The 24,254-nt window shown below is 42.3% G+C and overlaps 1 protein-coding gene across 16 annotated transcripts in view; it reads left to right on the forward strand.

Annotated features, from left to right (window-relative positions):
* Window positions 1-24,254, forward strand: part of TNRC6C (trinucleotide repeat containing adaptor 6C) — a 385,157-nt gene that overhangs the window by 356,436 nt on the left and 4,467 nt on the right. For 13 of the 16 annotated variants that reach the window (XM_064150911.1, XM_064150915.1, XM_064150909.1 and 10 more), the window contains 14 exons: window positions 1,464-1,630; window positions 2,872-2,952; window positions 3,550-3,607; window positions 3,804-3,949; window positions 8,816-8,989; window positions 10,167-10,313; window positions 10,784-10,906; window positions 13,782-13,865; window positions 14,185-14,416; window positions 16,128-16,295; window positions 17,399-17,590; window positions 17,742-17,885; window positions 20,898-21,014; window positions 23,244-23,438. In XM_064150911.1, coding sequence (XP_064006981.1) covers window positions 1,464-1,630; window positions 2,872-2,952; window positions 3,550-3,607; window positions 3,804-3,949; window positions 8,816-8,989; window positions 10,167-10,313; window positions 10,784-10,906; window positions 13,782-13,865; window positions 14,185-14,416; window positions 16,128-16,295; window positions 17,399-17,590; window positions 17,742-17,885; window positions 20,898-21,014; window positions 23,244-23,438 — 2,028 coding nt within the window. The remainder of the gene's footprint in view (window positions 1-1,463; window positions 1,631-2,871; window positions 2,953-3,549; window positions 3,608-3,803; window positions 3,950-8,815; window positions 8,990-10,166; window positions 10,314-10,783; window positions 10,907-13,781; window positions 13,866-14,184; window positions 14,417-16,127; window positions 16,296-17,398; window positions 17,591-17,741; window positions 17,886-20,897; window positions 21,015-23,243; window positions 23,439-24,254) is intronic. The other 3 variants (XM_064150917.1, XM_064150919.1, XM_064150920.1) reach the window with 3 other exon arrangements.

A 24,254-nucleotide genomic window follows, 5' to 3' on the forward strand; every position in this document is an offset into this window, starting at 1 on the left:
AGAATCATTAAGGCTGGAAAAGATCAACCATCAACCCAATGCCACTATGCCCACTGGAGTGCCATCTACATCTCCAGGAACAATGACTCCACCACCTCACTGGGCAGCCTGTTCCAATGCCTGACCCAGTCTCTCAGTAAAGAGATTTCTTTTCCTAATATGAATCTCCCCTGACACAACCTGAGGCCACTTCTTTTGTCCTATTGCTAGTAACTTGAGAGAAGAGCCCAGCACCACCCCTCTAGCCCCACTAAACAACCCCAATTCCCTCAGCTGCTTCTCACAAGAACTGTTCTCCAGACCCCTGTCCACCTTTGTTGCCCTTCTCTGGACCCACTCCAGTATCTCAACATTTCTCTTACAGTATGGCTGTCTTAATTTCATTCCAGAAATACACTATCTGTCTCAAAACAGATATTCCAGATACCACATTCATAGAAAAATGCTAATGTAGTGCCTTAATCCAGAAAATATAAAAGTATTCCTTGGGATACTTTGAAAGCAGTACAGCAGAGATGCAGAAAACTCTGAAACTGCATCAGAATGCGAGCAGTACTCCGTAGGAGCCTCGAAGAAACTTATGTGGGGATGAGAAACAACTAAGTTCAACCAGGATAGGATTGATTCTGGTAGGAAAAGCAGCACATGAGAACAAGTCGTGATCTAACTGTTTGGTTGAACTGAGGGAGTGGATGTTGTTCTTCAACTATTAAAACTGTCCACGGGTTCAGGAGCATCCAGAACCACTACTTCACATTTCCTAACCAGTGTTGTTATTTGATAAAAATCCTCCATCTCTAAATAGTCTGAAGGCTTGTTTCAGACTTCTGTTTTGGCTGTGGGAATCCTTAATTTTCACTCCTGTAAAATACTGTACTGATAGAAAACTCTAAAGAGAGGAGTGAGAGGTCTTACGATCAGTAAACTCAGCTTTAAACAGAGTAAACAGAATAAAATGGAACAAGGTGACATAGCCTCTTCACTGAATGCAGTGTTCCCTACAGCCCACGTGCTGCTTTCAGATTCCAGCCTCCTGAGAAGGGAATTGAGTTTCTGACCTTTAATGACCTCAGAATTTGGTTTTGTTCGTTGGAAGAATGTGGCAGCTGAAATGGTGAGATTCATTGAAAGCAAACCAGCAGTTAAAGAGTATGTGGTCATACTTCTGATTTCATGTTCCTAGGAGACTGGAATGACCCTGCCCACAGATCTTAGTTGTTCAGGAAGAAGTAAGAGTTGCTGCTGCTGGACTTTTTCTCTTATGCAGTACTTTGAGAACTTTTCTTTTTTGCTAGCTTCAAAGAAGGCATCCTTATCATTTAACACCAATTAAGCTGCCTGATGAACCTCTCTATCTCTTGAAAGTACTGAAATGTTATAACAGTGGATATGACATAAAAGGATATTTCTGTAAAATTTGTAGGAAATTAAAAGCTATTTCTCTTCTCCCACTTTCCCTCCAGCTTCAAAATCTATGCAAGAAGGCTGGGGCAGTGGTGGGGATGAAGTGACTCTCAGTACTAGTCAGTGGGAAGATGAGGAAGGAGATATGTGGAATAATACTGCTTCACAAGAGAGCAGCTCCTCCTGTAATTCCTGGGGGAATGCCCCGAAGAAAGGACTTCAAAAGGTAAGACAAACCCAAAGATCCTCTCTAGAGAAGAGTGGAGTTAGCCTAACGTTGCTAGAATAAGCTGTCACAAATTTTGCATTGTATTATACCTGAACTCTTTTATTAGCCCTCTGACACCTGAACACAGACCCAACTTGCCACTACTGTGGTTCAAGTACAGCCTACCTTGTTTCCAGGGGAAAATGGGAGTTAAATTTGGACTTTAAGCATGTCAAATGCTTTGGGACTTTTGTTGTCGTTGCTTTTGTTTTCTGTAAGATTTATAAGCTGCTTTGTATGCTAAAGAAATGAGACTGTATTAACAGAGAGCAAAGGTTAGGTGGGGGTTTTCAGACACTTCCCATGGTGATAGAAAGCAAACAGTAGCTTGTGATGAAGTGGTTCAGCAAAAAAAAAAAAACAAACAACAAACCAATTTCCTATTTGTGTGGAACAAACAGCTAATTGCGAGGTGTGTGCTGGTGTGGGAACAAAGCAAACTCCTGTTAATGCTGCACTCAACCAAGAACATAGACCGTAATGATCAAAAGCTTTCCTCTGCACAGTCTTTATTTCAGGGGACAAGGCCAGGCTGTAACTTAAAGGAATTGGGAATGCATTTAGCCAGTTTGTTTGTTATTCCATTAGCCAACAGTTAGGCCAGTGATTTGATCAAGTATGGTTGTTTCTTGTACTGTCCGCAGCCCAAAACAAATCCACGCTTGTCCCTTGGTACTTTCTGGAGAACTGAAAGGAAGAGACTTCTTAAGGATTTTGTGATAGAAAAGCTGCACAGAGATCTTTTAAAGGTGTTTATCTAGACGCTCTTGTTTGTTTTTAAGAAAATACACTGAGTAACATTCTTAACTTCAAGGTTGCAAACTTGTTTTTGGGAATGTTTTTCAGGAAGTGTTGTACTATTTCAGAAACTTTAATTTCATTGTGTTTTTCCGGCAAGGATTAAAATGAAGTACGTAAATTCAAAGGTGGCTTTAATTCAGTGGTGAGCAAATCAAATACTAAATAGTACACTGAACACCTATTCAGCTGAGATTAAAATTTGTACACTCTATGGGGGAAGAGAAATCGTAGTTACGTTGTTTGGAGGGTTCTTCGATACTTTCTAAATTAATGTACTAATACATCTTTCAGTAGCATGTATTATTAATACAAGCAACTTACCATCTATTTTGTGTACATCTCACTCCTGTCAACGTGGCAACCAGACCATTAATGGAATCTCCCATTTCTTCACTAAGGGCATGAAGACATCTAGCAAGCAAGATGAGGCCTGGATCATGAACCGCCTGATAAAACAGCTCACAGACATGGGCTTCCCTGTGAGTAATGTCCATAGCTAGCAACACCTGAAGCTTAGCTTCTGTGGCTTGTAGTTCAGACTTGGAGTGTTTTGGACTAGCTCTCATCAGGCTGGGAATTAGTTCTGTTTACCTGCATTTAGAGATTTAACTCACAAATCTATCATAAGCCAGTAGAGAGCTCTTTGAGAAGACTTGATGCTAAACCTTGTGTGATGACACTTCCAGATCTTTTGAAGTCCGCTTTCTAACCACAAGTGTTACTTTAAACTTCAGTAATAATTCCAATCCTGTTTCTCTTTTCTTATTAAATGGGAGAAATTAGAGTATAGCTGCTTTGCCTTTTTTCTGTAAAAAAAGGCATATCAGTGATACTTAAATTGTTCCTAGAAAACAGGAAGAGACTTAAACAGAACAGAATGATTTGACCTTGTGGAACTGGTACTTAACAGAAGAGTTGTGGGAATTGCTGAAAGCATAAAAGAAAGTGCAGAGACTTTATTTGTGCCGCTAAGTAAATGTTAAATCCAGTGTTCAACAGACACATCTGTTTTCTCAGTTTGCTTTGAAATCCTACAAGCATTATTTCTCCTACCACAATCTGTATTTTTCCAACAGAGAGAGCCAGCGGAAGAGGCCTTGAAGAGCAACAATATGAATCTCGATCAGGCCATGAGTAAGTGTCTGTGAAACCAGGTTGTAATGTTCTTTACTGCAACAGAGGAACTGTTTGTAGAGTTTGATCATAGAACCCTAGATCAATTGGGTAATATATATTTTCTTACTTTCTTAAGCAAATCCTGCTTCTCTGACCTGTTGGCAAACTCACTGTCTTTGCATCCCCTTTTTCACTCTTTCCCTTTTGCACGTAGGTGCTCTGCTGGAAAAGAAGGTGGAAATGGACAAGCGTGGAATGGGAGTGACCGACTATAATGGAATGGTCACCAAACCCCTTGGCTGCCGCCCACCACCAATCTCCAAAGAGTCTTCCATGGACCGCCCCACCTTCCTTGACAAGGTAAGCTCAGGAATAGAAATGGGATGTGCAAGTCAAAGCAACACACAGTGGAGAAATACTGATGATTTTGGCTGTTTGTTCAGTAAGCTGTGGAAAGCGTTGCAATAGATAATTACGTACTGCTTCATTCTGATTCTTCTCTAAGTCTCGTGGGGAATTTAGTCCTTGTGGAGAGGAGTAATGATTTGATTCCCCCAGGGAAATAAACAGTGATCATCCCCAGTTTTACACCTGAAAACTCACTAAGGAGTCAGTAAAGCAATGGAACTAGAAATGGGAAAAGCTGAGAAAGACAGCACAGAAGGTCTTCTACTCTGTAAGGAGTCCAGAGAGTCTGTGATCCTTCCCAAATCAATGGTCAGACAGGACCAAAGCCAGAATCTTCCAAGAATTAGGCTCCTAACTCCTGTTTTAGTTTTGAGATATCAGTGAAAGTTCAGTACTTAATAGGAATGAGAAGCTGAGGTTTTTTAAGTCAAAAGAGCAGAATCAAAGTCAAAATAGCTTCTCTGAATGAGTTTCCTTTTCTGCAGTCTCATATGATAAATTTTCCAGCACCATTTAATGACTGAGAAGAAGGCTTCAGAATTTCATGGATGTCCAAGATTTAAAGTGACTTAAGTGAAGGATGTAGAGAAAAGTGCAGCCAGCTATTCAGTAGGAAAGAAAATTTACAGCCCAATAAAGTTCTACAAGGAGATCCACCAAATCACCTTAGAATCCCCATAGGGAATATTAATAAGGAAAGAACAATTTGTAATGCCATTCCATGCTTCTCATGGTAATTGATGTGTTTGTGAAGATTTGTTGGGGTAGTTTCTGACAGCAGAAATCTGTGCTTTTCACACACTGTGCTGAAAGCAATTCCTTTTTACATAAGCTCTTTACAGGATGTGAGACAGGGCTGGTCCCCAGTCTCGTTAACACAGATAATAAAATCTTACTGACCCCAAATAATGATGATCTTTCCTCCACTTGGTGTTTTCCTATAGTCTTAACTAGAGGATTATCCTTCAAGTTACAGTTTGCGTTGTGACAGGTTTGCTAAGACAATTAGCAGGGCCCTATGTGAGGACATCTGAGAAGTAGTGACCTTTTAATGGCAACTGTTCCTGTTTCTGTTGTCATCACAGTCAAAACAGTTTGTTGGATTTTAGTGCCGGTCTGATGCTAGCTGTAAACAAGCTAATTTGATTAAACACAAATGCATCTTATGTAATTAGGGGTTGTTTATATTAATGCAGAAAAGTTGGCATCTATACAAAACTTGCTTTCATAGCAAAAGTTCTTGTGGTGGTTGAAATGCTGTCACAGTGCTGCATAACGTGGTGTCGTGGCAGACCCCCCAAAATTACATACTGGAAAACTTGTCCTGCTTTGGGGTGAATGATCTTAGAATCATAGAATGCACTGGGTTGGAAGAGTCTTCTAGAGGTCATCTAGTCCAACAGTAAGCAGGGACATCCCCAACTAGATCAGGTTATTCAGAGCCCAGTCAAGCCTGACCTTAAATGTCTGCAGGGATGTGGGCTTCACTGTCTCTCTGGGCAACCTGTTCCAGTGTCTCACCGACCTCACAGTGAAGAACATCTTCCTAATGTTCAATCTAAATCTCTCCAGCTCTGTTTTCAAACCATTGCCCCTTGTCCTAGGTGCTGCATGCCCCTGAAAATAATGTTTGTCCTTTCTGGGCTCCTCACTTGTGTTAGAAGATTGTCCACCGTGTTGTTCTCTAATCCAGACTAAACCCTGTATTTCCCACAGTGTTAAGGCCCAACCTGGCTCTTCTCCCTTCTTTTTCTTTTCCTACTGTGTCAAATTCCTTCTTAACTATGACAAATCTGTTTGCTTATGGCAAACTTTAATGAATATGTTAATTGAAAGATCTGCTGATGAAGGTCACAGAATTCATGCATGCATGCCAGTTAACCTTTTCTTTTCTCGAGTAACAATATCTTGAGCAGTAAAATTGTTGCCAGAGAGAGAGAGCTGCATTATGTGCAGCATGATGCATAATTATGGAAACATATGTTAAACACACCTATTGAGAAAGAGAGTACTCAAATCATTAATATTCATACAGCAAGGAAAATCTGTCACTCTAGGCATAATCTGTCACAGTGACTTTACTCTAACAAAGGAGACAAACCCAAACTATATTTGTTAGCTATCAGAGTGTTGAGCAACTTGCTAAGTGAATTAAACAAATGCAGTTTCTACTCTAGGAATAGGGTTTTTTTTCCCCCAAATAAAGTTTTTTCCTGTTTTACACTTCTAGAGCAAAACTTTTTGCTCAAGAAACTTCTTGCCCTTTGAGGTACTATTTCAGAGCATGAGCCTGGAGCTGACTTGCTTTCTGCTCGGCTCATTCTTGGCTGGTGAGCAAGCTGCAGAGCTCCACGAATCGTTTCACCAGTGGAGTGAACTTGTCTTATAAAGCCTGCTGGAGTGCTCAGGGATCCTCTGCTAAATTGTGCATACCTCACAGGGCTGAAAAATCTTTTGACTAATGCCACTTGCATTCTGTCATATTCAGTGCATGAGGCTATTGAGGGAGACTTCCTGAAGTCCTAAATGGAATGGATTTTTGAAGCACCAGTATGGTGCTTTATATTGGATAACTGGAGGTGGACATGCTGCTACTGGTAGGGTTTTCAGTTGTGTCAAGTTTAAGTTAAAAGCAGTACTGGACTGAGCACAATTTGGATAATTCAGATGTAAGGGAGTTGTTTAATTGATTATCCTGAGAGAGAAATGAAACATACATTTATTAGAAAAATCACTGAAGAGGAAAGGTTAGGTAGAAAAGGTTACTCTTCAGGAAACAATTATTACATAAAGGAGCCTGAAAAATAATGGCTTACAACTGTCAGCAGTAAAGGCATCACCTAGTCTAGGTGCAGAGTAAGTGATGAGTGTCTTGTGTTGATCAACTGAAGTACTTTATATACGATGAATTGATTTCAGTTCCACTTGCACAGGGCTGTGCAGCACAACTGAGACCTTAGGACGAGCTCAAATTAAAAAAATAGAACAAAATGAATAAGAACAGTGTGTTAGAAACCTGCTCCAAAAGACATCTGCTGCAGTCCAGCCCCAGGACACACACTTGTGAAGGTGGCCTTGCAGCAGGAGTCTGCCTCTTCTGGAAATGAGCTGCCTGGCTCTCCAGTGTGGCTCCCCCTCCACCGTCCCTGGCACTGCTTGTTTTCAAAGTGAGAAAATAATGTCAATAAGACAAGACAAGACTTGAATAAATGTGGAGGGTAGGGAGGGATTGCATTGGTCTTTCGTGGCCAGTAGGTCACTTCACATAGGAAACGATGGCATCTGAAGGGGAAAGCAGGCACAAAGCTTGAAATTATTTTCGCTTGAAGGGGGGAAGGGTAGAATTGTAAACATATGTCTGTGATCTAAGGAGAAATCCTTGAACCTGTTACTGTCATGCAAGCTGCAGTTGTTTGTGGAGTGTGACTGATGTCCAGTAGAATGTAAAATATCTTGAGCTGAAAGGCCTTGGGGATATCATTAGAAAATGTCAGTGTCCCCCTCAGGATAGTCAGATAGCATGTCAAGTGTCACTTTGCCTGAGAGTAAAGAAACTTTCTCTTTGCATCAAAGGCAAGCTGTTGAAAATGCATTTTTCAGGATTAACTTAGAACATAAAATTTACTGACTGTGCTTGCTGCATTAGGTCATTTGTTTGGGGATCTGCTTAGCAGGCTGGGCTGCTTTGCTAACAACAGAGGTTTATCAGTAGCTCATAATCTTCTGGGGCATTGAATTTATTGGTTGAAATAACCTAGCTCCTCACCTATTTAAAAGCCTTTCTTTGCATGAATATATTGCCTAAAAACCACCAGTCCAGCACATTGCAAATTAGTGATTTTTTCACTCTGCCTGTTTTTGGAGCCGTACTTTGTACACAGTTATTTGATCATGCTTGCCGCAGGCTTCCCAGACATCAAAGCTCAGTTTGAGATAGAACTCAGTACCCCACTGTAACACTGCCAGATAGCTACCTGTTTGATTGGGGATTATATGATTTATTTTATTTTCTGACTTGCTGTTTGCCCCCTGCAGGGGCTGCCTTCTGTGCATCATATCCATGTTCAACCCTGGTTCCTCACAGCCCTGTTATCAGAGAGGTTCCTTATGTCTTGCTGAATTCTGCCTCCTCTTGGGGGATGTTCAGGCAGTGTCTTAATTGCTTTCCTAGGAAGGCTACACAGACAACATTATCATTATTGGGTTTAAGTATTTCTGTGTTGGTTGGGTGTGCCAAGTGTAACGTTTCATAGTGGGTAATAATAACTCGCTGCTATGTGAATATTAAAAGAGGCTCATGTGTCTCAGTTAGGGAAAGAGATTAATGCAAAAATGCTATTTCAAGACCAGAGCTATGATGTGCAACCAAATGCAGACTGGTATCCTGTCAGCTGTTCCAGCCTTCCCCAAGTTGTGGGATAGCAAAGCAGGATGTTGCATGGCTGTAGTTTGCTGCCGAGAGCTTAGCAAACCGGCAGAAGACTTCCAGAAATGTTCTGGTCTCTTCCCTTTCCACCTTTCAATCCAGTGGAAAGGAGAGATTAATTGAGGAGGCAAAGGAAGGCCACGTGATAGCTCTGTGATTAGTCCCTAGAATCCTTCCTTTCCTTCTGGAGAGGTGGAAGAGGGTGGTTGTGCATTGTGGATTAAGTATAACAAAGTAAAGACAAACAGTACTTTAACCCTATTTCTCTCTCTCTTCTTCCTTCACTCCATACTTTCATTCCCTGTTTATTCATACCTTTTTTTTAACAAATATTTTTATTCATCCATGCCCTTTTGTATTCCCATGGGACACTTTGGTGTGCTCGCACGCAGCTCACCCTTTCTTTCTCCAATCAGGATGGCGGCCTAGTGGAAGAGCCCACTACTTCACCATTTTTGCCTTCACCAAGCCTGAAGCTCCCCCTTTCAAACAGTGCACTCCCTAATCAGACCCTGGGCGGGATTGCCTCAGGGCTGGGCATGCAAAACTTGAATTCTTCTAGACAGGTAAGGCTGTTGGGGAAGATCCCAAGGTCAGTTCGAGCTCTTAGTGCCCATCGCTTCCCCAGGGGAAGCAGTAGTTTCAACTGGGAGTGTGTGCAACAGTTTTGTTCATGTGGAATATCAGTGGAGGAGCTACCTGCTGTGTAAACAAGTCGTGTTATAGGACATAAAACAACTGCTTGGTTGTAATTGGCCTGTTAATTACCTGCACCATTGAGAAGAGGCTCTAGTGTTAGGGATTTTTTTCTACAGAACCCTGGTATGTAGCTCTGCCGTGACTGGTGTGAAGTTTAGGTTGCTGGGGGTTTTTTTCGAGGCATTGCTAATTGTCACAGGCTCTAAGGCAGAGCCATTGCTCTAATTTGTCTTTCCTGGCTGGTGTAATTATTTGGTGTTGAGATGTGTGAGAAGTGATGTGGGCTTTTTTATTCCTGCTCTAAGTGTCAAGACCGCTTATAGCTTTGACAGGTGGTAAGAAAGAAACTCTGCTTCTAGCACCTCTGCTCAAGTAAAGCACTGCAGCCAGAGGGGTGTTTTGGCTGCTGGGTAGAACGTGCTGAAAGGCATAGAAAAGGAAAGGAGGTGGAGGGGAAGATTGATAAACACCATGAAACTGAGAGGCCATAAGCTGCTATTGATTATGAAGAGGTTATTTTTGCCGTATAAATGGAAGTTGCAGCAAAGATAAGAAACAACACCACATAAAAACTCCACACATCATTCTATATGGTGGCTTTTATTACACATATTCTTTTAAATTTAGTTTTCTAAAGGCAGTGCTTGTCCAGCACATGCAGCCCATGAAGCGTATCTCTGAGCAGTGAACTGCGTGGCTGTTATCAGTAGCTATGCCAAAGGCCTAAGTATAAAAACTGCCTAGCTAATTAAAGGATTGGGATTCTGTGAGCTTAATGACTCCATTCTCCTATCCCTTGCTGCACAGATACAAACGTTTCTGGCAAGTACTTTTCATTGTTCATCTCGTACCCCTCTTAGAAAAGCCATCTTAGACTTCAGCCACCCTGAGTTCGGGCATCTGTCTCTAAACCCAGTTGGCAGTGCAGTTGGTATGCGCTGGTTTCTTTATCTGTGCCTATCATAATCACTGCAGATAAGTCACTCCCAGGTTACATGTCGAGTGATGTCTTTAAAGGCTGATGTCTTTCCTGTCCTGCTGTAGATACCGAGTGGCAATCTGGGTATGTTTGGCAATAGCGGAGCAGCACAAGCCAGGACCATGCAACAGCCGCAGCAACCGCCAGTGCAACCTCTTAATTCATCCCAGCCTAGTCTTCGTGCTCAAGTGCCTCAGTTTCTATCCCCTCAGGTTAGATGACACTTCCACTCATGAGTTTTCCCTTTCCCTGGAACTCTTCCATCTGTACTCTCCTCTCCATATGCATTCTGTCATGCTCCTGAGGCTTTGCAGCTACTGTTGCCTGGCTGTGTCTGTGCTGATCTATTTACTAGCCAGTAAGCATGGTACATGGGTAAGGTGGTCTTGTGTTTATATTCTATACGTTACCTGTGTGAGCCCATTCTTGTGTTCCTTTGTAGCAAACAGCAGTGTTTCTGGAGAGCTGAGGATTTGTTCTTAGCATTTTTTCTGTACATGAACATTAGAGCATGGTTAAGATTTGTATTGGAGCCTCTTTTAATTTTTTTTGATAGCTCATGGTCCTATTTCTGGTAATAGTAATGATTTCCAGCTGATGTCTTGTGACTCTTACTAATGCCTTCCACAGTTGCCAGTGTTAAAAGTAAATGTACAATGTTTAATGCACTCCTCTTTCTTAGGTTCAAGCACAGCTTTTGCAGTTTGCAGCAAAAAACATTGGTCTCAGCCCTGCACAGTTAACCTCGCCAATTAATAATCCTCAGCATATGACGATGTTGAACCAGCTCTATCAGCTGCAGCTGGTGAGTTAAAACACATGGCAAATAAGCTCTAAATCAGACTTGAAGGCGTGAAGATAAGAGAACAGCTAACTCAAATTTTAAATGGATGTGAAAGATCTTTAAAACACTTAGATGCTGATTTCTTTGGAGTTTCTTTTTAAAGAAACAAAATCAGGGGCTTTTGCCCTAGGCTTTATAAATAGTCATTTGTGGAATAATTACCCTTTACAGCTGATCAGTGGAACTAAAAAGTCAGTTGTCTTTGTACTGGTATGAGTAACACAGTGTATTCTCAACCACCACTCATTGGTGTATTATGTGCCAACATATGCAACTGACTGACCAGACGGGAGGGTCGTGTCACAGCAGGAGAGAAATCTCAGCAGTGTTGGTCACCTGAGTTACCTGGAGAGCTTCCTTCAGTTCCCTCAATAAATAATACAGCAGAGGGAGAATTTCCTGCAATTAAACATACCACTTGTGTCCTTTTGCTATATTTGCACATTTTACACACACACACATATATATATATGTATATATATATATATGTGTGTGTGTGTATGTGAATATTTATTTGGATTTTAATTACTTTGAAAGGAGACACTGACAACAGTAAGTCAGTATTTGATAAGGTTAAGCATGAAGTTAGGGACGAAAAGCTAGTTCTGTTGATGTGCTAATCAAACTCTTTCATTAGTAACAGTGGCTGAGGTTTGTCCTTGGCTCTGGTGAAGCCACACCTCGAGTATTGTGTTCAGTTTTGGGCACCTCATTACAAGAGGGATGTGGAGGTGCTGGATCCAGTGCAGCGGAGGGCAATGAAGCTGGGGAATGACCAGAAGAATGAATCTTAATGAGGAGTGACTGAAGGAGCTGGGAATGGTTAGTTTGAAAAAGCAGAGGCTGAGGGGAGACCTCATCACTGTCTGTAGCTACCTGAAAGGATGTTGTGGAGAGGTTGGTGCGGGTCTCTTCTCAGGTGAATAGTGATAGAACAAGAAGGAATGACCTCAAGCTGTGACCGGGTAGGTTTAGACTGGATTGGGATAGATTGGGAGGTGGTGGAGTCCCTGTCCCTGGAGGTGTTCAAGAAAAGCCTGGATGAGGCACTTAGTGCCATGGTCTAGTCGATTGGATAGGGCTGAGTGATAGGTTGGACTGGATGATCTTGGAGGTGTCTTCCAACCTGGTTCATTCTGTGATTAGGGAAAATACTTTCCCAGCAAGAGTGGCCAGGCACTGGGATGTGCTGCCCAGGAAGGTGGAGTCACCAACTCTGGATGTGTTTAAAAGTCGTTTGGATGTGGTGCTTGGGGATATGGTTTAGGGTGAATCTTGTAGAGTAGGGATATTGATTGGACTTGGTGATCCTCAAAGTCTTTTTCTTCCTCAATATTTGATTCATTTCTGATTATGTTCCCTAGTTTTGAGGAGCCCTGCACTGATCTCATGCTGTGGTAATAACTGGACCAGTATCCAGCTACTTAATATATCTGTGTGGAGCTTCTCTGTGTTTCAAATCCATGTGTTTCAGAGCAACACCTCAGGGAAAAAAGGCAAACAAAAACCTCCAAACGAACAAAGCCACCAAAAACCAGATTAAAAAGGGAAGGAAAAAAACCCCAACCAACAACAGGCTGCCCAGTTAACCACATTACAATTGTGGATTTTTTTTTTCTGGAATGAAGCAGCACAACCACTTAAATACAAAGTGTTCTCAAAACTCAACATGACGCAAACAAAAATAACTGTTGGTATTTGTCCTATTTGTATAATACTTTAAACATAAGTTTAAAGTAAACTTGTATAAAACTTTAAACTTGTAAATACTTTAAATTCTGATTTGTGCTACATTTCAAACAAAAACCAAACCATAGGTTCCTACCTTTAATCACAGTATCACAGTATCATCAGGGTTGGAAGAGACCTCACAGATCATCAAGTCCAACCCTTTACCACAGAGCTCAAGGCTAGACCATGGCACCAAGTGCCACGTCCAACCTTGCCTTGAACAGCCCCAGGGACGGCGACTCCACCACCTCCCCGGGCAGCCCATTCCAGTGTCCAATGACTCTCTCAGTGAAGAACTTTCTCCTCACCTCCAGCCTAAATCTCCCCTGGCGCAGCCTGAGACTGTGTCCTCTTGTTCTGGTGCTGGCCACCTGAGAGAAGAGAGCAACCTCCTCCTGGCCACAACCACCCCTCAGGTAGTTGTAGACAGCAATAAGGTTACCCCTGAGCCTCCTCTTCTCCAGGCTAAACAATCCCAGCTCCCTCAGCCTCTCCTCATAGGGCTTCTGCTCGAGGCCTCTCACCAGCCTCGTCGCCCTTCTCTGGACACGCTCAAGCATCTCGATGTCCCTCCTAAACTGGGGGCCTCAGAACTGAACACAGTACTCAAGGTGTGGTCTAAGCAGTGCAGAGTACAGGGGCAGAATGACCTCCCTGCTCCTGCTGACCACACCATTCCTGATGTAGGCCAGGATGCCACTGGCTCTCTTGGCCACCTGGGCACACTGCTGGCTCATGTTCAGGCGGGTATCAATCAGCACCCCCAGATCCCTCTCTGTCTGGCTGCTCTCCAGCCACTCCAACCCCAGCCTGTATCTCTGCATGGGGTTGTTGTGGCCAAAGTGCTGTTCCTGCTCACAGACTTCCTTGTGAGCTTTTTATTGCCGTGATTGGTTTCCAGACCACACAAACAATGAGCGCTGGACTTAAATGCGTTATATAAAATACGTTTGTAACAAGGTTGTTCCTTTTGCTTCATTGAGTGTTTCCAGAGAACTCCAGTGTTTCTGTCTTTGCTGTTTTGTAACATACCAGAGCAGTTTAAACAATCTCGTTTTGGCTTACTGCATGCTTAGGAGGCCTGACCTCTCCGTTCTGTCCGTAGGCGTACCAACGTTTACAAATCCAGCAGCAGATGTTACAGGCTCAGCGTAATGTTTCCGGACCCATGAGACAACAGGAGCAGCAAGTAGGTTTGCCTGCCAGTTCAATCTCTTGATCACAGTTTGGTTTCAGTAGCTTAAAGAACCTGTCCTTCATTATAGCAAAGCAGCTAATCCTTAGAAACAACGACACAGTGTATGGCTTGGGTATTGAGAAGGAAGGAGTGCTGGAGCAATAAAGCTATTTCACAGCATTCAGCTATTGGAGGAAAGCTCCTCAACCCTTAATACAGTCAGTGTTTATTTGTAAAGAGATCTGTTGTGTTATTTCACTGTGAAGAAAGGCACGAGGAGCCTAGTGTCTTTTTGTTCAATTGAGCACTTACTGATTCTTTTTCTTGCCAGGTTGCACGTACAATCAATAACATGCAGCAGCAGATCCAGCAGCACCAGCGCCAGCTGGCCCAGGCCCTGCTTATGAAGCAGCAGCCTCCCCCTCCACATCTATCTTTGCACCCCTCTGCAGGCAAATCAGCCATGGATAGCTTTTCACCCCATCCCCAGGCTCCCGGCCTACCTGACCTGCAGACCAAAGAGCAACAGTCTTCACCGAACACCTTTGCTCCTTACCCTCTTGGTAAGAGTCCTTCAGTAAAGCCCTTCTGTATGAAAAAGACAGAGGGAGTTTGTTTCCTTAATTCAGCATCTAAATATTTTGCTCCACAATATAACAAATGAAGACATACAAAAGATGTGTTTATTAAATAATGCTGAAGTGTGAAAACAAAATCCTGGTGCTCCCTGCCTCTCTGGGAGCTGTATTTTCTTGTCTGTACCTCTTGCCTGCAAATACCAGAACAGAAGATGTATTTAGTTATCTCCATCTGTGCTGTTTATGAACTAAATGTAAGTTAGGAGCACCAAGTTGTAAAATACAGAGGTGACAAACAGCGACATAACCTGGAAGCCATGCAAAATCATCTCCCCACTCTGGTCAGCACTGGAGAGGCATCAATTCTGGTCAGTATTTCAAAGAAGGTAACGGATCGCTTTGGAGGAATGCAGAAAGACTGTTGTGCAGGGGATTAGGTGTTTCAAAAACAGCTGCTAGGGAAAAAATGAAATCTTCCCCTCACTGCAGTCTGAAGAGGCTTCAGAGATAGGCAGCAACCTTTAGAAATGTGAAAGGCTTCAGCAAGTTCTCCTGAATAGGGCTCATGTGAGAGGTAATGAACTTGTATTCCATAAAGGCAGATGTGGTTAGCCATTAAGGATCACTCATTTGCCTTAAGCAAAGTAGAGTACTGGAATAAATTATCTGAGAAGTTTCTGAAATCTTCTTCACCAGTCATTTTGTGGTAGGCTAGACACAGATGTGTCAGATGTGATTGATGTCAGGATAATCGACTCGGCCTTGAGACAGGGTGAATAGAACAACCTTTCAGACCTGTTTTCTCTGATTGTTTGATGTATGCTACAGAGTTCATTTATGACATAAAGGAATTAAATTTAATCTCTTTGTGACTCTCTTTATGCTGTGTACAATAGAATTGCTGAGCTTTATCTGCCATGCAGCAGTTAAGAAGGTAATTCTGACTGCTGCGGTGAGCTGTTGAAGCAGAGAGCATCAGAAAGCAAAGGAATTTGTGAATTAAAGGCCTAAGTCTAAGAGGTTCTTATCGTATCTCAGCTTCCTGTGATTTGCTAACATTCAGGATTATATATCAAAGAGGACCCAGAGTCGTGTCACAGAAGCATGTCAAAATTATTCCTTAAATGCAATCTGAGTGATTTTTATTCTGTGTATACAAAATACATGCCCAAATAGTACAATACCTGCTCAATGCATAGCAGCACTTGGCATGATCTTTTAAAAACTCCAACCAAAGCAACTAATTCAAACATTGTGAGCTAAATAAAATAGCAGACATCATGGGGGTGTGCTGCTGAGACACTGAGAGTGTTTTGTCTTAGCAGTGGAATGCTGCAAATTCTTCACTGGTTTAAATGCAGCATTCCAGTCCATTCTTCCAGAATGCCTTTACTGAGAGAAGTGAAAGGACAGCAGTTAGAAATACTGACAGCTTTCAAACATTATCCTTATATCTCTCTCTGGCATTTTCTTTTTATCAAAGTTTAACATCCTCTGAATTCGTGGCAGTTGTATTTGTGTTCCCATAAAAGCAAAAGTTCCTGACAGCAGGTTGAAAAACATCCACAGTGAGTTACTACCCACAGGTACCTGACAGCTGAAAATCAAGCTTGAGCAATTGTATTGGCTGGATTCTTAAATGCATCTTTTAATCCTCCAGCATATTATGGATCTCTAATGACCTATCTCCTCCTAGCTGGACTGAACCCGAACATGAATGTAAATAACATGGACATTACTGGTGGTTTGTCAGTGAAGGACACTTCTCAGTCCCAGTCTCGCCTTCCTCAGTGGACACACCCCAACTCAATGGATAATCTGTCTAGTGCTGCTTCTTCGCTTGACCAGAACTCCAGCAAGCACGGTACGTTGCACTGAACCCCTCTGCCTGGCTGGCTTTTTCAGCCTTGAGTCACGTTGCAATTGTCATGTTTTTCCTTCATGAGACTATTTCTTGCTGAGTGCTCATAAATGGTTGGTAGAGAGCACCCTTTGAGACTCATTGTTAAAGTAACTTCTGCAGTCGTGTTCTGCAGTGCATTGAACTGCTTGCAGCTATTGATGCACGAATTTGTTTTCTTCATTTGCTGAATTTTGTTGCTCTGAACGTGAAGCTCAAGTAAAACAAGCCATCAGTGTTGCCAAAACAAGTCCCACAAGTTTCCCCTTAGTCCACATCTACGTACCTTCAATCCAAAAAAACTTCACATTGGCTTTCTCCCACAGTTTCTCCAATGTCCTCCACCTCTCACAGTTGGTCCTGTACAAAGACTTGATGGCTTTCATAATCACCCACCCTGCTCCTAATTCCATCACACCCATGGAATTAGGAGCACAAACTCAATCATGTTTTTCCAGAAGTCATTGCTAATCTGTTTGAACACCTTTATCCCCAACGCCTCCAGTATCCTGAGTCGTTTATTTCCTGTACCGTGTTGTTACTTTCTGTTAGGACATGGTGCTCTCTTAACTTTATTGTGTCCTGGATTTTATTATGAGCAGCACAAGTTATTTCTTCTACGTTGTTCTGCAAGTAGCTGTAGTTTACAGGAAGATGAGAGTGGCCATTTCAAATCATCCATCCTGTTAGCAGTGAATACCCAGAGAAGCATGAGAAGAGGACTTGCCTGCAGTGACATCCCTTGCTGTGCTGTCTCAGCAAATTCCTATTAACCATCAGTGTAATGATTTGAATGACTTTAGTCTGTTTTTGGCAGTGATGTAATGTGAATTTCTTTAACTTGGTGTCTAGATTGCACCTGCAGTGCATTTCACAGCTGAGATTCCTAGTAAGGCTTCCAAGGTGGTTAAGCTTTTCTGACTGTGTTTGTATGTTAATTTTCTTCTTTATCTTTGTTGTACAGAAAGAAAAAAAGTAACATCAAAACATAGGGACTGATGAAATTGCATACCCAAAATTAATCCCCCTCCTAACTAAATCAAGCCTTTCCATTTCATTCATTACAGGTGCTATACCTGGAGGTTTAAGCATTGGTCCTCCGGGAAAGTCCTCCATTGATGACTCTTATGGCCGGTATGATCTGATTCAGAACAGTGAATCTCCCTCCAGTCCACCTGTAGCTGTTCCTCACAGCTGGTCTCGTGCCAAAACCGATAGTGATAAAATTTCCAATGGCTCCAGCATAAACTGGCCACCAGGTAACAAAAACAAGAAGTGTTTTGTGTTCAACTGATGTCCTTCAAATGTGTTGTTGGCTTCATTTAGTGAGTCCCCAATCTCCGTGCCTTCTGATACACAGCAGCTTGGGAGAACGACCACTTGATTGACTTTTGATTATCTTTAACACAGAGTTTCATCCAGGAGTGCCATGGAAAGGACTGCAGAATATTGATCCTGAAAATGACCCCGATGTAACTCCTGGAAGTGTTCCAACTGGGCCTACCATAAACACCACGATACAGGATGTTAATCGCTATCTTCTCAAGAGTGGAGGTAAACACAGATTACTTTTCACATCTGTGTCTGCTTGCTTTTCCTGTCCAGAAAAGTTGACTTCCTGTATTATGGACATGCTCTATTTTTGCATGTATTCCTGGTCTCACCGTGCTTCTGCTCTGAACTGCCACTGAAAATCCAGGAGTACTTGATTTTAATATGAGACCAAGGAGCTTCAGGTTTCCCGTGGAAATGTAAATATTTGTGTATTAGAAAACATTGTGAGCTCCAACATAAACTGCTGTGATCACTGAAAGGTTTTGTAACTTACAACACTTTGATCTCATTCTCCACGCTGACCAACCTCTTACTCACGCTTTGTGAGGTACTCAGAAGATACAACACGGAAGTTCCACGGTGATTGCTCAAGCAGCAGGCTTTTGTCACACTAGTTAATTGTAGCTTTAGCTTTGTTAGAAGATCAGGCAACAAAATAACTTCGAGATAATTTATCCCCCAGGCCATCAAAATGGGTAACTGACTAGTAGACTAGTATTTTCCAGTGCCCTTTCTGTTCCTTTTGTCTTGGCAGTGCTTACTCCAGATTGAAAAAGATATTCTCTGAAACAAGAAACCACTGGGACTCTGCTACTTGCTATCTTATGGTGGAACAAGGGACAGGTGGCTTGGTTTAATTGTGATTAGTCTGCTGAAATAGCCAAGTCATCTTCACTCTATTAGAGAGCTCTAGTATGCACAGGAGTAGTATTATCAGGTTGTCAAGAAAGACCTGTCAGGATTAAAAATGTGATTTTTGCTCTAGTAGTTCTATCTGTGCTATCTGCATAGATTGTAAATCAGAACTATCTTTCAAACAGGTATCCATGTTCAGTCTCGACTTGAGTGAAGGGATATGAACATGAGGGAAAGGAGGCAGGGGTTTTTGTGGCCTTGAATGATCTTAGTTGTCTCTTAGCAGAAAGCAATCTTTATTTAAGATGAAATTTGAAGTACTTGTGTGCATGAGTAATGTTGAATTAACTTTTAATGACCCAGATGTACTTCAAGGATCAGACAACCTGGATGGTTTGAAGTAATGAAAAGAGAAGTAGAAAGGCAGAGTTCAGATATGGTGCAGCCAAGAAATACTCCTAGCCCTATGGATCTATACCTGTGAATTAAATGATAACTACCATAGGTCTTTCTTCTTTCTAGAAGGAAAGTATACATGGTGTAGAGTCTGTGGAATGAAGGAATAATGACACTGCTTAGAGAGGGTCAGTGTAAATCATCTTTGCAGAAGTAAACAGGCCCTTAAGAACCAGAACCTTCTGAAAAGCTGTGACTGATGGGGTCCATATGCTTTGTTTCCTCATTAGTTGTTTGGCTTACTTATAATGTGGTTTTAATGAAAAACGTGGCTGCTGAACCTTTTCTCTAGATGTTTGCTTCTAGGTAAAATGAAATTGTTGTTGTCAGCACTCAGTCTTGGGCAAATGTGAGATCAAGGCTTTAATGACATGCTGCCAGATAGAGACTGACCTTCAGTACTGCAGCTTGAAGTATTAACAGAACTGACCTCTACGTAGACCCTCCTTGCAGTGCACACTTAAATCAACCCCAAAGCTTAGGTTTGGTCTTTGTTTGGCTCTGTTTGCTAATGAAGCTTTGCAGAGTCAGCTGCTGTGAGCTGAATGTCTTCAGCCATGTGGAATCAGGAACAGCTTCAGCTGTGTGGGCATGTGGGCTTTTGGTATCATGCCTTCACACCTGCCTGGAGAATAGATTTTCTTTCCAGAGAGGGTCTTGATAAGGTTCTTGTGCATGGGACTGGTGTCTGTATTGATGTCCTTTGGAGCACAAGGTAGAGTTTGGTTGGTTGCTGTTCCAGTTGCACATAGAGCCTGGGTTTTCTACTGAGCTGTGAGGGATGAGATTGTCCTTTTGTTTCCACCTCAGTACAGCATGTTTTTCCAAAGAACTCACCTATAGGAAGGCTGGGGAAGGGCTATTTACACGGTCTTATAATGACAGGATGAGGAGTAATGAGTTTAAACTTGCAGAGGGGAGATTTAAACTGGATGTTAGGAGGAAGTTCATTACAGTGAGGGTGGTGAAACACTGGCACAGATTGCACAGGGAGGTTGTGGATGCTCCCTTCCTGCAGGTGTTTAAGACTAGGTTGGATGAGGCCTTGGGTGACCTATTCTAGTGGGAGGTGTCCCTGCCTGTGGCGAGAGGTTGGAGCTGGATGATCTTTGAGGCCCCTTCCAACCTAAACCATTCTGTGATTTTTATGAGCCAGTTAAAGATGCTCCAGTGTCACAGTCAGGAATAATGTCACCTGGGGTCCACGTTCAGTTTTGTTGGTGGCTAGAGAGAAAGCTTCCTGATCTTCTGATCTTTATAATGAAGATACTTTATTTCATGTTGAGTTTCTTTCATTTGCTGCCTGTGAGGAAATTGTGTGTATGCTGAGACAGCTCCTCAGATTGTAAACCATTTACCAAGATGGTTTCAGGCTGTTTCATTTAATGTTGATCAGTGTGAGAAGAGATTGCTGAAATATATCCATGCTTTACTGAGAGTCTGCAAAAATCTAAAGATGTTTGTGGGCATTGGGATGTAGCAGAAGTGCTTACCTTGAGTAATTTAGGACAAATCAGCTGCGGTAAGAGGTTAGTTTATCACATGCATCTGTGCCCATCTGTAGTTACCACTGCTTAAATCAGCCTCAGAGCACCTTTATAAATGAAGCCTGTTCCTTGAAACCAAACAGTTGAAGACTGATTTTTTTTTTTTTATAATCACATATCTAAAAAGCAATGCAGAGTTAATCTCCTGCCCAGGTGCTGGTGCATTTGCTGCTGTGCCAGCTTTCTTTTCTCCTAAAGATTTCTGCTTCACTTTATCATGCTTTCTATAACATTTCATTCCTAGATTTGAGAGACCAGCCTGATTAAGGAAAATGCTTTGCATGGTTTGTATTTGCACGTAATAGATTTGCTTATGTCACACCAAACATCATTATGCCCATCTTTCTTAGTTGCTTCTCTGCTGGTTCTGCAGGGTCATCCCCAACATCATCTCAGAATGCCACGCTGCCTTCATCGAGTGCCTGGCCGCTTAGTGCCTCCGGCTACAGTAGCTCTTTCAGCAGCATTGCATCCGCACCTAGCATTGCAGGTACGAACTTTCACAGCCTTCTGTGTCCTCAGGAGAGAGGCCCTAGACAGTGCTTTCCCACCTACTGCAGCAGTGCTACCAGAGGCACAAGTGTGTTGTACAGAGCTGTCCTAGGTAGGCAGCTCTCCTGGCAGCTCTTGGTTGGTATGCCTGGAATTACGTGAAGGAAAAGGATATTTACCCACTTGGTGCCATGTGCTGGCTGTACTGGCATCAAGATCTTCTGAAGACTGTTGCCATTGTAAATTGAGGAGGAATATTCTGTGGTGTAGGATATCAGTAGAAACAACCATCCCAGGCCCTTCCAGTAAGAGCTGATATGAACTGTTTGTTAACAAACTCGCTGTTAAAAGCGAACTTTCTTCAGCTGAGGAAAAAGTTCAGTAGTACCTCAAGGTACATGGCTCTGGAAGAACTGGTTTTGGGGCTTTTAAATGTCTGTTACTAGTCACTCATGCTCCCCTGCATGGCATGAGTTTGTAGATGGCCTAAATGATGTCTCTTAATATGGCTGCTCTTAATGAGCTGTAAATTCTAGAGTATCTTTTTCTGCAAATCATGGAAGCTTGGCCTGTAAACTGGCTGCTTAAATATCCAGCTTGTCCCTGTATAAGAACATGTTGGGCTGTTAGATTGATTTTTATTGGCATTTTCATAATCTAACCATTGAAAACCCACCATTTCTTTGAATAGATAAAGATAAAGCCTCCAGGTCATAAACAAAAAGAGTTTGTTTGAAATGTTTATTGCTCCAGTGAAAGGAAAAGGAAAGAGTGGCTTACTGTTCTCTTCTCTGCCATGCATTTCTGCTTTATTTGCTTTTTATTTTTGTGCAGTGTCATCTAATCTTTGTGTTAACCCCATGAGAAGTAGTGACATAGCAACCTCTAATCCGTGGTGATGTGCATGTATCATGTGATGCATTGCAGGCTGAGCTGCTCTAAAACTGAGCTTGAAAACTCAGACTTCCCTTGCACCATTTTACCTTGGTTAATGCTTTCATCATCATTATCAAATTAATTTTGTTACTACAGTTTGCAAGAAGATAGGAAAGTGGTTGCCCTTTCCACTTAGGTTGTTGTGATTCAGTATAAACCCATTGAGGTAAATGCTACAGAGAAATAGAGGCAATTTGGGAGTGTGTATATATATGGTGAGTGATAAATTTGGCTTAGGACTAAGGCTGCCCGATGCAAAGCACTGGTTCAGAATAAGCTTAATTTGCCTGTTCCAATCTGGAGTTAAAATATGTTCATCAGATTTTGGCATCTTGGATTTAGTCAGACCAAGTATTTTCTTACTGTCTGCAATCAACACTCAAGCATTAAGGCAGCATAATCACAGTGTCATCTGCTCTGGCAGAAGATGCAGTGATGTGACCAGTCCATTCCTGTGAAGTACATGCTGCTAATGTTAGTAACAGTGGGACTGTGCTGTGGCAAGGAAATTGGACTCTGATTTCACACCATATCTTGGTCCCAGGAGGAGAGGTGGGGTCCTGGAGGTCTAAAGGCGAATCAAGGGTTTTGCTTTGGTATCTGTAATTTGAGTCGATTTTGTCTGCCACTCTGAGTGCTAAACTGTACTTGTCAGGCCTGTCTCTTGTTTGTAAAACTCTAATTTGGCAGAAGCAGTAGAGAGATAGTCTAAAAACAGATTAGGGAACTAACAAAGTGAACAGGGAAAAGATACAAAGAGTGAGAGGTTGTGATATGGCCTTATCTTCTGAAGACTTTGTTTTTTCTCAAAGACACTTGGGGAAAAAAAAGTGTATTTTGATACTTTTGATCTTTGGGATGTTAATAATGTATCAGAAAGAGCATAAGGATTTACTGGTTATTTTACATGTAGGAGACAAGTGGTTAAGTTCTATTAAACCTTCCAGAGAGGCAGTCTTGAAGCATTTAATTATAACTTTGATGAAATTAGATTGCAGATGTTTAAGTCCATTTTCTGCTCTATTTTCATGTCTCATCTTTTACAAGGAAGTGAAATGGGATATTTTGAAAAGGGAACTATTTGTAGCAGGTTTGAGATTGATGAAATAGAAACTTCTTTGATAAATACTGGTGTAAGCAGGTTCAGGGGATTTCTGTCACTGGATGGTGCAGGATGCTCCTTTTTCCTGACAGATCTAGCCAGTGCAGAAACTTGATGATGACCTCACCTCCTTGGTTTAGCAAGTGCTCCTAACTAAAAATCCACACATGTGTTTTATTTCTGTCACAGGTAAACTGTCAGACATCAAGTCTACGTGGTCCTCTGGCCCAATCTCTCACACACAAGCCTCTCTCTCCCATGAACTATGGAAGGTACCCAGAAACACTACTGCTCCTACAAGACCACCTCCAGGCTTAACAAACACCAAGCCATCATCTACGTGGGGTGCCAGTCCCCTGGGTTGGACCAGCTCTTACTCCTCTGGTACTCTTGATTTCTGTTCCATGTAACTCCATAGTGCCCTTCTGGTTTTAGCACTGCTTTTATTTTGTGGTACTACAGAGAGACATCCCATAGCTTGCACATCAGGCTCCAGAAGTGTGAGCTTTAGTACAAAGAGAGCAGTTTGGGGGTGAAGCTCATGTCTGTTCTGTTTTAGTTAGGAGAAGTTGTAAAGACCCTGTCACCTTTCAAGTGGTCAAATGAGTCATTTTACCTAGGAACTGCCAAATAATTTCACTCCAGATAGTTTTTTTTTTTTCCCCATTTCTGTAATTTCTGAAGATGTCTTTTACACGTGGTTCTTGTTTTGTGGTATGATTTATGACTGTCTGCCAGGCTTCAAGATGAGAGAATCCAGCCCATGGAAGTTTAATGTGGGCCACATATGTTCTCTCTGAAAAGAGCATGGATGTGAAGGTTTGAGGACCTGATGGCACTGCAGGGCAGGCTCTTTTTTTAGATGTCACTGGCTTGCTTCAGGACAAATTACAAGAGGGATGTGGAGATGCTGGAGCGTGTCCAGAGAAGGGCCATGAGGACGCTCAGAGGGCTGCAGCACCTCTGCTATGAGGACAGACTGAAAGTTGGGGCTGCTCAGTCCAGAGAAGAGGAGGCTCCCAGGTGACCTTCTTGTGGCCTTCCAGTATCTGAAGGAGGCCTACAAAAATGATGGGGAGGGACTTCTTAGGCTGTCAGGGAGTGAAAGGACTAAGGGGAATGGAGCAAAGCTGGAAGTAGGGAGATTCAGAGTGGACGTGAGGAGGAAGCTGTTCAGCATGAGAGTGGTGAGAGCCTGGA

The sequence above is a fragment of the Pogoniulus pusillus genome, chromosome 11 (genome assembly GCF_015220805.1).
Source record: "Pogoniulus pusillus isolate bPogPus1 chromosome 11, bPogPus1.pri, whole genome shotgun sequence".
NCBI classification, from domain to species: Eukaryota; Metazoa; Chordata; class Aves; order Piciformes; family Lybiidae; genus Pogoniulus; species Pogoniulus pusillus.